Source organism: Pagrus pagrus, assembly GCF_965226575.1.
Source record: "Pagrus pagrus genome assembly, chromosome: 5".
Taxonomy (NCBI): domain Eukaryota; kingdom Metazoa; phylum Chordata; class Actinopteri; order Spariformes; family Sparidae; genus Pagrus; species Pagrus pagrus.
In genome coordinates this window covers 28,920,434-28,935,386 of record NC_140189.1, presented here as the reverse complement: position 1 = coordinate 28,935,386, position 14,953 = coordinate 28,920,434, and the positions used below count along the sequence as shown (strand labels likewise).

The window sequence follows — 14,953 nt, the reverse complement described above, 5'->3', positions numbered from 1 at the left end:
GATGATGCCCTCATGATGTTATTACCAAGTAATAGCTTAATAATGATAATAATAATAATGTATAATAAGCTTTATTTATAGAGAACTTGTCAAAAACATGCTTAAAAAGTGCTTCAAGAACAGAAAATACTGTGCTGTTACAGTTTGTTGTATTATTTCTAGTGTCCACTCACATGATGAAAGATAAAACCTTTTGTTTTGAATATTGTCATCAAATGTAGGTTAATTTACTTATAATGTGTCCTAGACAGTAAATACAAAAGATGTAATGTGACAAACAACCAGAAGAGATCATAACTTCAGGAGAAATTGGATATTTCTTTTCTTTTCTTTTCTTTAAAAATAAAATAAATGTTTATGTTGATCTTATGAGCTCCATACTTTGCTTTAGGCTGCCTGGCTGATGTAATTCAGTCCACAGCCCACAAAGTGTCACATCACCAAGAGCACATTAACTATTCAGTCAGACAGCAGCAAACCGGAAGTACGGCTACTGCCCTCAAAATAAAAGCATACGTTTTATCAAGTTAAAAAAATAATAGTGTAACATTGGTAAAACTGGTGGCAGTGACTCTTAAGACGTCAAAGGGGCATTATGTAGTTTTGGAGAATATTTTTTAAAAATATTTACAACATTAATGAGGGAATGATACAAACTCAGAATTGTTTCTCTTTCCATAACTGAATAAACAAGCTGTTCTCACAGGACAATAAGGTCCCCGCTGTCAGTATTAGCAGGAAATTGAATTACTCAAGTACAAGTACCTGAAAATTGCAGTTAGCGTTAATGGAGTAAATGTACTTAGTCACATTTTAAGGAGTTTTGCTAAATATCTGTTTAAAATGTCACAGGTGGTGTTTTATTTTGAAGGCCGTGCGTGCGGGTGACGTGTGTGTAAAATGGCCGCTGGCTTGACGCCGCTGTGGATGGTGGAAATCTGTTTATCCTCCGGGAGAGTGAATCTGAGCCGGTGACGACACTTCCCCCTCTCTCTCTGGATCTATCCCCGAAGTTTTCTCTGTCCTCTCGCCTTCAGGGCGCTGTTCACTCAACTTTTCCCCCCTCTTTGTCCAGCTTTAAGTTAAAAAACAACAACAACAACAACAAACAGCACCATGTCGCCGCCATCTCGACGGCTTCAGACGAAGCCGGTGATTACCTGCCTGAAGACTTTCCTCATCTCCTACAGCCTCATTTTCTGGGTGAGTTTGCCGACATGAAATGGGGGACGACGAGCTAAAGGAGCAACAATGGGCTAAAAGCAGGGCGCCGATGCCAACAAGGCTAAAATCACGACGGGGAGCTGAGTGTGCGGAGTTAATGTCCGCGGTGAAGAAGAGGAGTTAGTGTTGAGATGAAGAGCCACTTGTTGAGACGGACCGACCGTTAGAGAGCAGATGTCCGTCAGCCACATTTATTAACGTCTGAGTCCTGAAAACCGCTGCTAGCTATTTATATCAGTCACTGAGAAACTAAAACATTTAACCTAACTATAAGTTAGTTATTAGAAGTGTCATGTTATCCATTCAAGGTCAGATTTTAATCGATCGTTCGTGTTGTTCTGCAGCCAAACTTAATTATACGTTAAACTGCAAAGTGTGCTCGATTAATCGATTGTGGAGTCGTTTATCAAATCAGAAATGCTGTGTCACTTTTTAATAATCCCCTGTAATGAGCTAATTTAGGGTTTATTACTGTGACTTTTCCATCAGTTGGTTTTGTTTATTGATTAATCTTCAGTTAAAGGTGCAATCTGTAGATTTAGGGAAGACATTTTAATCCTAAGTGAACCATCTTCACTCATTGTTTCATGCCTGAACAAACTAAGTAAACAAACTCTTTGTTTTCATGACTGAATAAACAAACTGACTTTAAAGGACAACACAGTTTCATACTGTTTTACTTTGTTTATACGTGGCGGACCCTGCCACCTTCCTAGCTTCAGACTGTGATCTGGGGACCTTAAGTTGCTCTGAGAACAGCTTGTGTGAAAATAGATATTTCTGAGTTATGATGATTTCTTCTCCAAACTACACAGTGCCCCTTTTTAATAAAATGTCAGGGACAAAAACTGTCAAAAACCCAAACTCAATCTTCAAATATCTGTTTTTTTTGTCCAAAAACTGAACGATATTCAGGTTTATTGTCACAAGAGACAAAACAAAGATGCAAATCTCATTTTTGATGAGCAAGGGCGAGAAAATGTTTGGTATTTTAACTTGAAAAAAGTTTATATTTCTGTCAATCGACTTACAGTTAATCGAGTCATGTCGCAGCTTTAATGTGATGCCTTTCTATGTCTGTTATAGTCTGGACTGTTGAGCAAATGAAATAATGAAAACATGACCTTGGGCTGTGGGATATTATAATGAGCTTTTACACAAGTTTCTAATATTTTACTAAGAAATTGATTAATAATAAGAATAACTGATAATAACAATAATTGCGAGAACAGCCCTGTTTACATGTAATGAAAATATAAACATAAGCTGGTCTTCAGAAGAAAATGAGCTGTTATCGTTGTCTCCCTCTTTTAATCTTTGTACCGAGCAAACAGCGATCTCAGCCTACTGCTGTTAACACAAAGTTCAGGTCAGTGCTTTTATCTGACAATTTATTGCCCTCGGCTGGTTGAGCTAATGCCTCCCCTCAGGCTAATGACTTGTGTGATGGGCCGTCTTAAAGCAAAAGATGCTGAGATATAAAACCGCAGGCTGAGGCGCGAGGGGGTATCCCAGGTGTGTTTTTACTAATACGTTGCCAGGTAAATGAATCATCTGCAGCCTGTGAATCATATGTCTTCTGACTGACATAAGAAGGAGAGGTGGCTATATCCTGTGTTACTCAGTGCATGTTGTGTGTCAGAGCTCTGCTGCTTCTCATCTGCATTTAGTGACGATTAAATAAAGGAAATCGATGAGGGTCTTGATTAAAGTATCCCTGGTGTTTGCCGGATTCGGTGCAGATCACTGGTCTGTCTGTTCTCGGTACATGAAAAATGCTGTATATACATATCCTACGATGTACATCATTTGAGAGCTATGTCAGGAGACCTGACATGAAGAGCGTTTCCTTCCACCTTACAAGATATGAGAGGTTAGCTGTTGTGACAGGTCGGGTTTTAATTATGGCTGCAACTCATTATTATTTTCATTATCACTAGTGTGACAAACATTTTATTTGTGATTTATTTGTTTTAGAGCTACGATGATTAATTAGCTGTCAACTATTTAATTAAGCGCCAAGTATTGAAGGAAGAGATTATTTGGTGTGAGTAGTTTCTTTTTAATTCAGGCTTCTTAAATGTGAATATCTCCTGGTGTCTTTTCTCCTCCATGACAGTTAAGTGAATTTCTTTAGGAAGTCATCTTTGGCTTTGGGAAACACTGATTGACATTTTTCACCAGTTTCTGACATTTTATCGACCAAACAACTAATCAATTGATCAAGAAAATCAACAGTTTGGTTAGTTGCAGCCCTGGTTTCTCTGATTTGTTTGGTCTATTAAAGGTCAGAAAATAGTGGAAAAATGGCCATCACAGGTTCCAAGAGCCCAAGATTACATGTTCAAATTGCTTGTTTTCAGTCCAAAACCCAAAGAAAATATAGAAATATAAAATGCACAGACAAGCGTCATGACTTAGATAATCCAAAAATTGACAAAAGAAGCAGTCTGAAGACTTTTCTTTGTGCTCTGGGATATTTTACTGAGCATTTTTCAATATTTAACTTCAGTTCAATTCAGTTTCAAATATTCAGAGTTTCTATTTTTTGACAATACTCCGAATACAATACAAAATAATCGGCATATTAATCGATAATTAAAAATAGTCGAGTTAGTTGTTGCATTAAAATGAATTCATCTGCTCATGTTTTGCTCACTTTACTTTTTTCATGTATAATAACGTCAGAGAATATTGAAAAATGTCCATTGCGAGTTAGTTGCCAGATCCCACGGTTTAAATTAAACAGTAATAAACAGTCGAAAACCTCAAAATACTGTTTTAATATCACATGTGACAATTATAAAAGCACAAAATCCTCACGTCTAAGAAGCTGAAAGCAGGAAATTAGTCCGTAAAAATATCCATGTTTGTTGAAGCCCAAATCTATAAATCTGATCAAATCTTGTGTTCTTCCTGTTCTTGTTTTTATTTTACTTACTAAAAGTGAAGTTATTCTTCACTTTTGTCACTTAAAATTTATGAAAGCAAACTCGGATTCAAAAGGATTCTGATTTGACAGACTGCTACTGAACTCTAACCGTGGCAGTGTGTAATTGACCGAGTGTGTTCGAGCCTTTAATCTTAGGTCTTGTGTCAGGGAGACAACCCTAACAAAACCTCTCCGAGGCTCTTTGATGGTCGCCTCTGACTCTCCCTGCTGTCTTCTTCAGTTCACAGGCGTGATCCTGCTGGCCGTCGGGGTGTGGGGGAAGGTGAGCCTGGAGGCCTATTTCTCTCTGGCGTCTGAGGAGAGCACCAATGCACCATATGTCCTCATCGGGACCGGAGCCATCATCGTTATTTTCGGACTGTTCGGCTGCTTCGCTACGTGCCGCGGCAGCCCATGGATGCTCAAACTGGTCGGTGAAGTGTGCAGTAAGTTTCCCTGAAGTATTCCTTTCACACGTGACCCTGTGTGATTGTTTTTCTTTGTCTGCTTCCTGCAGTACGCCATGTTTTTGACCTTGGTGTTCCTGGCTGAACTTGTGGCCGGTGTTTCAGGCTTTATCTTCAGACATGAGGTGAGTTTCTCGCCACAAAACATGCAGACATATTTAAAAAATGAACCACATCAGCTCATTAAAATATATCGTCTGCTTTGTTTTTAATTCACCAGATCAAGGCCAAGTTAGGTGTTGCCTATAAAAACGCTGTGAAGAACTACAACAGCACAGACACCAGCAGCTCTGCAGTCGACGCCATCCAGAGGACTGTGAGTGGGCGGTTTTCCATTACACTAATGGTGTTGCTCTTATCTGACTTTGTTTGTGTCGCACTGTACAAACCAAAGAACTATTGTTGATATAAGAACATTTTAAAAGGGCAGCGAGAACAGAGACGCACTGCTGCTCTCTCATGTTGCTCTGGTCACTGCAGGTGTTTACCCCAGAGGTCGATCTTAACCATCTGCAGTGATGTCACTCATTGCATCATGGCGAAAAAACAAATATCTGCCTGTTTGTTTTTTTCTTTTATCAAAACACTTCAAGACATTTGTTACAACGCTGTATTAAATTTGTTTCCATGTAGTTGCATTGCTGCGGGGTGCATAATTTCACCGACTGGGGCGCCACAGAGTACTTTAAAGAGAAGGGCGTCCCTGCCAGCTGCTGTAGAGACAACACCAAATGCTCACCGGAAACCCTGAAAGACCTCGAGAAGGCTGCGTCAGAGGTGTACACGCAGGTGAGTTCACTGCCTTTCACAACTACGAGATATTCGTGAGGTGGGTCATCGCTTGGCTGCCCAACTGTGTTTGTAGAAAGCTTCAAAGTCACTCTGTAAACCTTGTGTCTTTCTGCTGCGTAGGGCTGCTTCACACTGGTGACCGACGTGATGGAGTCCAACCTGGGAATCATCGCCGGGATCTCTTTTGGGATTGCGTTCTTTCAGGTACATCACACGTCGGATACTTTGTCACAGAGTAAATGGTGAACTCCAGGTGGCTTGAAGCACAATTCGCTTGTTCCAGTGACGTGTCGTGTTTTTCGTAACTTTGGCCATTTTACTCACAAGATTGTTGAGATCTAGTGATTCAGTGACACGAGTCAGGCGACGTCTAGATGGATTTACACCTTCAGTTTACTATTTTATTTCCCTGGGACCTGTAGAAGAGGCATTTATTTATTATACCCAAAGGAGGCATTTGTTCATTTATGGGTTTATTGTCCTTTATTGACATTGGGCATTCCCCTAGTTATGTTTTTTGTTTACATTTTTATGTAGGTTGGGCTGGCCTGTAGGCAATTTACAGCCAGTACCACCACACCTTTAAGTTTAAAACCATAGCCTACAGCAGCACTTGGTCTATATTACACCAATATTTTGTATCTAGGCTTTTTGGAAATCACATATTTATTTCACTGTCACACACTGCACATTACATCTGTATTAAATGTGACACTAATGAACAAAAGTATACAGATTTAATAACACGAAGGTTTCTAGAACTTGGATCGCACACAGGAGACTATAAAACTAAAATTATTAATGGCAAGGTGAGATGGTCGTGCTTCTGCCCCAGTCTTGAAGAGCTGTGATAAATTTTGCAAGCCACAAGATGTTGCTGTGTTTGCCAAGTGTGTTCTGCTTCAGATCTTTTTTCGGCCACATATTGGACAAAAATATCTACAAAAATAAAAGATAAATAAGTAAATATCCAGTTTACACCAGTCCCAGACTGAAGTTATTGTTTACGTTCACTATTCGGTTCCACTGAATTCCCTGGCGTCTCCTAAACCAAGATGTAATAGGCGAGACATTTTATGTGCTGACACTCCCACACACAGTCACACACACACCGGAGAGCTGCAACAAGTATACCTCCTCACACAGCACATCAACATCTCTGAGAAAGACATAAATGTGCTTCCAGTGACGGTCAGAGCGCCACCACACTCCCTGACTTTCCAGCAGCGGTACAGAGAGATATGACAGTAGCTGATCATGGCTCATTAGCTCTGACCAACAGCTCTATGTCACTGTCCACGCTACACTGAGCAGTGGTCAGTCAGTGTCACCCGTGTCCACTGACCCGGCACATGAGACTGTCTCCTGCAGTCGTCGCCTCCTCACTCCTCTGTTGCATGAGAGAGAGTTGTTGCAGGATTGGAGGGTGTAGTTAACCTTTTTCAAAACTTGGATTGCTTACATCCATGTTAACCTTCTTGCACTCTTCTTCTTTTTCTTCCTCCTGCCTTTACTTGCACATTTGTTGTATTTATCCTCCTTATTTCTTCCTCATTGGCAGGAATTTGTGTCATGTCACTCACGTCCTGCTGCACAAGCATGAACAAAACTGGGACCCCCTCATTAAAGCGTTGCTTCATGGCTCAACTAGAGGCCAGAAAGCTCCACAGCATACCTTTTAACTAAACTGGTGTACAGTATTTACAGTCCACCACAGCAAGAGATGTATACATGTTGCCTCAAAGTGTCCAAAGTCTCAGTTTACTGTTCACTCCTGATTATTAAGTGTCAGTAATGAAGGAGATAGCAGTTTTCACAGCCTAGATAACACGACTGTAAAAACAAACGTGACGTGTTGATTATTATCAATGATCATATTGTAAAACTGAGTGCAGCAGGTCCACGTTGAACATGTGTTTCTCAAACTCAAATCTACGACAATTTAAAAAATGATATTTTACCATATATACTCGCGGACCACTAGAGGGCTTAGACAATATGCAGTAGTTTATGTGAATCAGAGTTGGCATGTGTACACACAACAATAGATCTAAGTGTTGACATCGTTCTTGGTGTACTTACACAAAACAGACATAAAGCTAGGAACGAGGACAACAAAAACTGGTTAAATAAGATAAAGAGTGATAAAGAAGAAAGAAAACAGAACTGTACTTTTGTTTTTACATGCAAATAGAAAGCAGTTGTGTGGACAGTTTTCTGTCATCACTATAAAAGTCTGTATACATGTCAACTGTTCAGTGTGTTGTAAACAGTACAAGTAGTGCAGAGCAATAAATACTCGTTAAATATGTGTACATGCTGTGAATGAGTTATGTAAATTATCTCCATGTCTACTAAGTATGCAAATGTGAAGCAATTTCTTTAATTGACAGTTAGTAGCAATTGATGATCTGTTTATCATTAATAATGTGTATGAATATGTTTAAACAGCAACATGATCTATGTTCGATCCAAAATCAGAGTAGGCTTCTTTAGAAATTAAAAGATATAGTAAAAACTAAGTTACTTGAACGACAACACTAAAACTAAATAACACACAGTGATGACTTCATTTTAATTGTGGAGCTCCCATCTGTCAATATTCAACAGCTGGCACAACAACATCCAACACATACTGGGTCTGCTAAATGGCTCAAATGTAGAGATACCAGTTATAATTGACTGTCTTTATGTCTTTCTGTGCTTTTTAAATGACAAAGTACTTGTATTTTAATTAAATACATTTCCTCAATATTTTTTTAGATTATAAATCAGTATTTTGTAGTTTATTCTTATATATTTGATAAGCGAGTACTTGTTGATGTATGTGTGCCGTTGTTCATAATAAATTCTTTTTAACGATTAATCATTAACATCCCTAATGTGGACGGTTATTTACAGCCTGTCTGAGCACAGATGTGGTTGTTCTCTGCACTCTTCTGCTTCCTTACCTATTAGGAACTAAGGGCCTGTGTCCACACAGCGTTTTTTCTGAATGCCAGAGTCTTTTTTTTCAACTGTTCCCAATGAGGAGCGAGCATCGGCGGCTGCTGTGTCGCTCCGAGTGAAAGGCGATGGTGGCCTCTGCGATAACAATCACCGTATTTTTGTCTCCTATGAATCATGTCATGCACCCACACCCTCCTCGCTCCGCTGTCCTGATTTCAAATAAAAAACAAGCGGACAGTAAACCTCAAAGGGGCAGCGTCGGTCATACAGCAGCAGTTGTCAAGATATTGTTGTCATAGAGACGAGACGCACATGCAGTGTTTTTCCTCTCAGCACTCTGCTTTTCTGCCCGAAAAAAAACCCGCTGTGTGGACTCGGGCTCTAAGAGGAATTTGTTGTGTTGTGATTGTAATTGTGTCTCTGCTTTTTGCCTTTTGTGTCTCAGCTCATCGGGATCTTCCTGTCCTGCTGCTTGTCTCGATACATCACCAACAACCAGTATGAGATGGTCTAACAGTGACCTTCCACAGGTCAGACTTCTTCTTTTAGTTATTAAATAATGAGGACGGGAACACTGCAGTTCCTCGTTGGTACACTTGATCACATTTCACACAAATTAGGACAGATTGTACTCTGCGCAGATTGTGTCCCTGCTGCAGTGATTTAATTATCCAGTGTTCAAATGCAAATACAAAAAATGAGCTGCTGAATGATATGTTCTCTGTGTCTTTGCAGGTCACTGATGGGCAGCTCCTGACGCGAACGAGTGAAAGAGCCTCCTGTGATTTTAAACGTTGTGTTTGTGTTAGTTGACGTTATTTTAGAGGGAAAAACACCCACTGCTTCTCCTTTTATTCAGTCTCACCCATGACGAGCAGAAGGGAATCAAGTCAAAGGGACGTTACCTGCAGTGTAGTTTGACCAAAAATGAAAAGGGACCTGGACATTTTGGAGAACTTTTGTTACTCCTGGGATTTATTTAGGGATTTTCATTAAGCCTAGATGTTATTATATAGCTGTCGTCACTGTCATTTGAGTTCCAGTTGTCAACATTTCAGTGTCTTGTCTCTTTATATAAACGCAGCTGCCTTATTTTGTAATTTTGCTAAGAATAGTCTGTAGCTGAGCAGTCGAAATCTAGACAACAAGCTGATAATGTTAAACTTCTCTGCAACACTAAGTGAATTTCTGTGTGTCAAACCCATAAAAGCCTGAGAGCTGGACAAAAGGACTCGGTCCTGTAGGCCAGTATTGTTTAAAGCCTCCGTTCAAGCGTGCCAACTACACTCATCCAGCCGTCTTCAATATCACAGTTTTCAGTGTTAAGTTGTTATTCTTTTGTGGATGCATGTGAAATACTTGAGTTGAAAAAATAAAGATGATGTGTCTTTAATGGTGTGTGGCTCTCTCCCACAGCTGTTTGCTTCTGCATTCATCAGAGAATACGCAAATCAGAATATTCTGGCAGAAGCGGAGAAACATGATAGAGTTATTTGGGGCCTTGTGAGGGATTCACACAGAATACAACATGTGAGAGGCGTTTAGTTTTAAATATGCATGAACAACTTTTCATTTAAGACCTAAATATTGAAGGATCTAACAGTTTTTATTTCAGTTTTGATGCCTTAGTGCAGTCTGTTGGTACTCGTCGACGTTAATTCATTTTGATTATGAGGTTTGGCCCTTTTCGTAGCAAAGAAAACTTTTTCTTGGTCTGGTAGCACTCTCCAGTCCCAGCCTAACAATTTGTCTTCGTTTACTTTTCTTAAATCTTTTGATCGACACCAAACGGCAAGACAGCGTTACTCTGCTCTGTTACACTCATACCTGCCCTCCTAATACAGAAGCAGGTAGGAACCAGTATCACTATCAGGCCAGAGGACATAAAATACAACTTCAGTGTTGCACATGTAAATACACAAATTAAATAATAGTGTTAATAAATGATGATCTAATAATTATTGTGTTCAAACTTAATTCCACAAGTTCAAAATGATGCTGTGGACTCATTCCTACTGAAATAATATACTTTACCAGTAAACTGTTCAACAGGTCGACTACTCAGTAATATTGATTTACACATTACTGTAAATAAGTCTCTGTTTTTAAGATCTAAGAAAGGATTGATTTTTCATCTTCAAACTGTATTGATCACACTGGTGTTCATTTTTAATCAATATTAGATTTTTTTTTTTTTTTTTTCTAAACCTACACTAACAAAATGTTATACTCTTTTCCTGTTTCTTCCTGGCATCTTTAGTAATAAATACATACGACCACAAAAAGCCAGACGAGACAGAGATCAATACAACAGCGTTTCAGCTTAAACAAACCATATGGTACTGAATGTTACTGATAAGTTTTTTGAAAAAAAGTGTCACCAGATAAACAAATCCCCACTCCAGACAGTTTTAATTACGTTTTTTTTTAACTCTTAAGGTTTTTTTTCAAACAGACAAAATAATAAGAAATATCATAAAAATGCCAGAATACACTGGAGTGGGAAAAGAAAGTAAAAATCAATTTCTGCAGAACAAAATTATGTTTGTCTAGATTATTTTTTCTTTAAATCATTAGATTAGTTCTTGCATGTGTTTCTTAAACGTACTAAAACTGCGAAGTTGAGTTTCAAAAGCTTTTAGTGAGCTACTGGTCACAGGTGTGATCAATGACATCAGTGATAAGCCAATAAGCGCACAGCCACGCCTCTGAATTTATCACCTTCATCAAATACACCTGAGCTGCTCCTCTCGGCACTGCTGACTGTTAGTACGTGCTGATTCACCTGAAGGGTCCATACCTGTGTGAAGGACCTGTGGCCAGTGCAGCACTTTCTGGTAAGAAAATGTAGCATTATACATGTACTGTGATTGATTATTTGATTGATAGGTTAAAGGAGCACAGTGTAGTTTTGGGGAAGAAATTAAAACTCAGTATTTCAATGTTTACATATTATTGAGGAAACATTTTTATGTTTTCCATAAACTGAATAAACAAGCTGCTCTCAAGGTAAATAAGTTCCCAGAACACTGTTTGAAGCTAGAAAGGTGGCAGGGTCCGCCACGGATAAGCAAAGTAAAACAGTATGAAGTTGTGTTGTCTCTTTTTAAGATCAGGTTGTTTAATGCAGTCATGAAAATAAAGTTTACATAGTTTGTTTAGGGAAATAATTAAGTCAATGAAGATCTTTCTCATCTGATTAACAAACTACATAGTGCACCTTTTTTTTTAATTTATTACAGTAAAGCACTGATTAGTGTACAGACAGACTGAACCACCAGGTGGCAGTGTTGTGTAGCATAACAAACAGGCAGCTGTGGATTCAGTCTCTGGAGGAAAAGGCGGAAGAACAAGCTGAACTATACTTTCAAATCAACTTAAAACAAAGAATCTTGATTATTTAATCCTCCTTTTTTAATACAAAGTGTATCACTGCAGGGAAACTACACACCTGACATATCTGAGACATGACTCACAACAACTGCAACTGTACAAACTTGCATCAGCCTCCAGGCTACAAACGGCCTGGAAACCGTGAAGTAAATAGGGTGCAGCTAATTGTTGACCAGCCCTTGACAAATACATTTGACTGGCAGCTGCGATCTGCCCCCCGATTGGTCCGCTTGGGATCAGATGCTATGAGAGTCCGCCCACATCCTCGATGCTGGCCAATCAGCTCGGTGGAGAAATACGAGGAGGGCGGAGCCTGCGCTTCTCCCTCCGCCCTGCCCGGCTCGTGCCGTATAAAAGCCGGGTTCAGCCACCAGTCAGTTGAGGAAATTCTCAGTTTCCTTCCCGGCGGGTGGTGTGCAGAGCCCGACACGATTTGATCCAACAAACCGGCACAAATAAGATTATAATTTCCTCAAGTCACCTCGTGGTTCAGGTCAGTTATACCTCCTTTCATTTCCGGGTTTTGTGTGGGCGAGTAATGTGAAGGGTTTTTGTTAAAATCAGGAAGTCCAAGGTCATGTTGGTGTGAGTCGACGTTTGTATGATGCAGCAAAGTGATTTTACTGGTGTACAAGTCGAAATGTATTGTGGGATATTTTGGCGGTAGAAGTCAGGGTGTGCTCTGTGGAGGAGATGAGGAAGCTGCAGCGGTTTCATAACATTTCCTGCAGCCATGATGTACTCTAGTGTGTGTGTGTGTGTGTGTGTGTGTGTGTGTGGGGTTATGAGCTGGTTGCCTTTTGTGTGTGCTGAATGTGCAAACCTGTGTTTCTCGTCCTTGATGTCGCGCACCCTTCCTGCCGTCCTCACCTTTCCTTCTCTCCTCGCAGATCACCCACCACCAAGCTCTGCCTCAGCAACCCCACCCGCCAGCTCTACACCGCAACAAAGCCTTCAAGATGATGCAGATCAGCAGCGACCCCGCCAGCAACAAGCACTCCCTCATCAACGTCATGCACCGCTTCATAGCAGCCGCCAACAACATGGACGAGACCATCATGGTGCCGAGCCTGCTGCGAGACGTGCCGCTGGAGGAGCAGGCGGCCAGCGAGGCGGTGGAGAGCAACAACAACGAGTCGCCGTGTCCCAACAAGCAGAGGGACATGTACGAGCACTACCTGCTGCTCAAGTCCATCAAGAACGACATGGAGTGGGGCCTGCTGAAGAGGGAGATGAGCAGCGGCGCCAGCTTCCTGGAGATGGCGGTGAAGCAGGAGGAGCAGCAGCGGGTCACCGGCGAGCTGCTCCTGGACGACAACTCGGACCTGGAGCACCAGTTTCACTATCACCTCAGGGGACTGTTCGGAGTTCTGTCCAAGCTCACGCTGCAGGCCGACCACCTCACCAACAGATACAAGAGAGAAATCGGAGGTGGTAACTTCATGAGATAGAAGTCACCAGGTGGTTTTTCTTCGCCCCCTACCCCCCCCACCCCCCTCGGACTGCTTGACTTGCACAATGGGATGTGTTGAGAAGGGGCTCCATCTCTTCCTAATAGATCTCAATGGACGGTGAACTGACCAGGGTAACCACTTCGTGACTTCTGTCACTCCTTGAGTAGCGACACTCCAACTTCCCAGCACCACCAAATGTACCTGAAACCGGTGATGCCTGCACGTGTCCCTCCGGCGCAGAGGTCGACACTTTTAGTGCTCGGTGGAGGTTTTATCGAATCCAGAAGTCCAGATGAAGCACAGCTCTGGTTTATGCAGATTACTTGCCCTGCCTTTTATTATTTTTTTTAATTTTCTTTGTCTCTTCATTTAATTTCGAGCATATTTGTCACCAGATTGTGAATAAAAGAAGGTCTCTTGACTGTAGGAGAAGTTGAATGCTGGTTATTCTGTCCCTCCTGTAAAAATTTAAAATGGATTTTAGCGCTGAGCTGAAGGGCTCCCACCTGCAGAGCTTTTAAATCTTTCCACTTGGGTTTTACTGTAACATGGCGTGCCTTGACTTTTTGTATACCCCCTCATCATGCCCTGTTCGGTTACATTGTCTGACTGCTTAAATGATTCATCGAGATGTTCGTGATGAAATGATGCATTTGTTTGTCCTTGGATATTTCAAAACCAATTTTATATTAAAGCAGAAATGCAGTAAAACTGAAATAAATAATTGGAAACTTGATGTTGGCTTCCCTTGTTTTGTTTGTCAGTGCGACTAGGAAGGACGCTGGTGTTATCGATGCCTCTTCCTCTTAATGCAGGTTGTGTAAAGTGCTTAAAGCTTTTGCTGGAAGGTTCAACGGCTAATTGACTCGCAGCTTTTATGTAATGTTACCTTTGAGGGATTTAAAGGTGCTTTGCTGCAAAGCAGGTTTGCAAAGGAGGTCGTGGCTCTCGAGCACATTTTGTTAACGCCACACCTTTCCATCTCATTGCCGTTTTATGCAAATAGACAGCTGTGAGCGTAGGGAAATCACCTGCCATCGTTTCGTAGCAAGTTAATACAATATCCTGCAGCTTGTTTACCCTTTAGAGTGCCGTAAAGATAATTTTTATGGGGATTTTATTTCAGGTTTTTTTTTAGCACCACCAATAACATTTTCCATCATTGATAACAAATGCCTGAAGCTTTGCATTATAATCAAAGTCAGTTATTTTTAAATTTTTTAATTATCAGTTTCTTTATGATTAAATACCCAATAGTGCCATCGTGTCAGGGAGTCACCCCGCAACCTGTTTTTGTTGTTTTCCATCTCAGTGTCATAATTTTGCTGATATTTCCGGTCTGCTAATCGGCTCAAACGATGGGAATAAAAGCTGGAAGAAGGCTATAAAAGTGTGTTCACTCATCTTAAAGGGGCACTGTGTAGTTCTGGTGAAGAAATTCAAACTCAGCATTTCAATATTTATGAGGTTATAATTCAAACATGTTTCCCATAACTGAACAAACGAGCTGTTCTTGGTATGAAACTGTGTTGGCCTTTAAGGTCAATTTGTTTTCAGGTTATTCAGTCATGAAAACAAGTTTGTTTAGGCTTCAAAACACTTTCTCTTCTGATTCAAATGTCCTCCCTAAAACTACATAGTGCACCTTTAAGTGACTTCATCTGCTTGTGACAAACTTGTTAAAAAAAAATAAAAATGGCACCCCGGTGGCTCAGAGAACATGATCTTTAAAACCTGAGTGG

The 14,953-nt window shown here is 40.6% G+C and overlaps 2 protein-coding genes across 3 annotated transcripts; both read left to right on the top strand.

Moving 5' to 3' along the window:
* The first annotated feature begins 900 nt into the window (after positions 1–900).
* On the top strand, positions 901–9,757 carry tspan6 (tetraspanin 6). The gene is made up of 8 exons (XM_084353614.1): positions 901–1,203; positions 4,398–4,586; positions 4,674–4,748; positions 4,844–4,939; positions 5,257–5,412; positions 5,536–5,619; positions 8,810–8,894; positions 9,100–9,757. The coding sequence occupies exons 1-7, from the start codon at positions 1,117–1,119 to the stop codon at positions 8,876–8,878; spliced, it is 756 nt and encodes a 251-aa protein (XP_084209740.1). The 5' UTR covers positions 901–1,116; the 3' UTR covers positions 8,879–8,894; positions 9,100–9,757.
* A 1,334-nt stretch (positions 9,758–11,091) lies between these two features.
* mid1ip1l (MID1 interacting protein 1, like) lies at positions 11,092–13,947 on the top strand. Of its 2 annotated transcripts, none has more exons than XM_084353087.1 (2): positions 11,092–11,201; positions 12,648–13,947. In XM_084353087.1, exon 2 carries the CDS (start codon positions 12,717–12,719, stop codon positions 13,206–13,208), a length of 492 nt encoding a protein of 163 aa, XP_084209213.1. In that variant the 5' UTR covers positions 11,092–11,201; positions 12,648–12,716; the 3' UTR covers positions 13,209–13,947. The 2 variants fall into 2 exon arrangements, with proteins under 2 accessions (XP_084209213.1, XP_084209214.1); XM_084353088.1 differs by lacking the exon at positions 11,092–11,201 and adding an exon at positions 12,125–12,250.
* Positions 13,948–14,953: the final 1,006 nt, after the last annotated feature.

Coding starts and splice junctions, on each gene's coding strand:
- tspan6 (XM_084353614.1), top strand. CDS start 1,117: ATGTCGCCGCCATCTCGACGGCTTCAGACGAAGCCGGTGATTACCTGC. Junction 4,940..5,256: donor TCGACGCCATCCAGAGGACT/GTGAGTGGGCGG, acceptor GTTTCCATGTAG/TTGCATTGCTGCGGGGTGCA. Junction 5,620..8,809: donor TTGGGATTGCGTTCTTTCAG/GTACATCACACG, acceptor TTTGTGTCTCAG/CTCATCGGGATCTTCCTGTC.
- mid1ip1l (XM_084353087.1), top strand. CDS start 12,717: ATGATGCAGATCAGCAGCGACCCCGCCAGCAACAAGCACTCCCTCATC.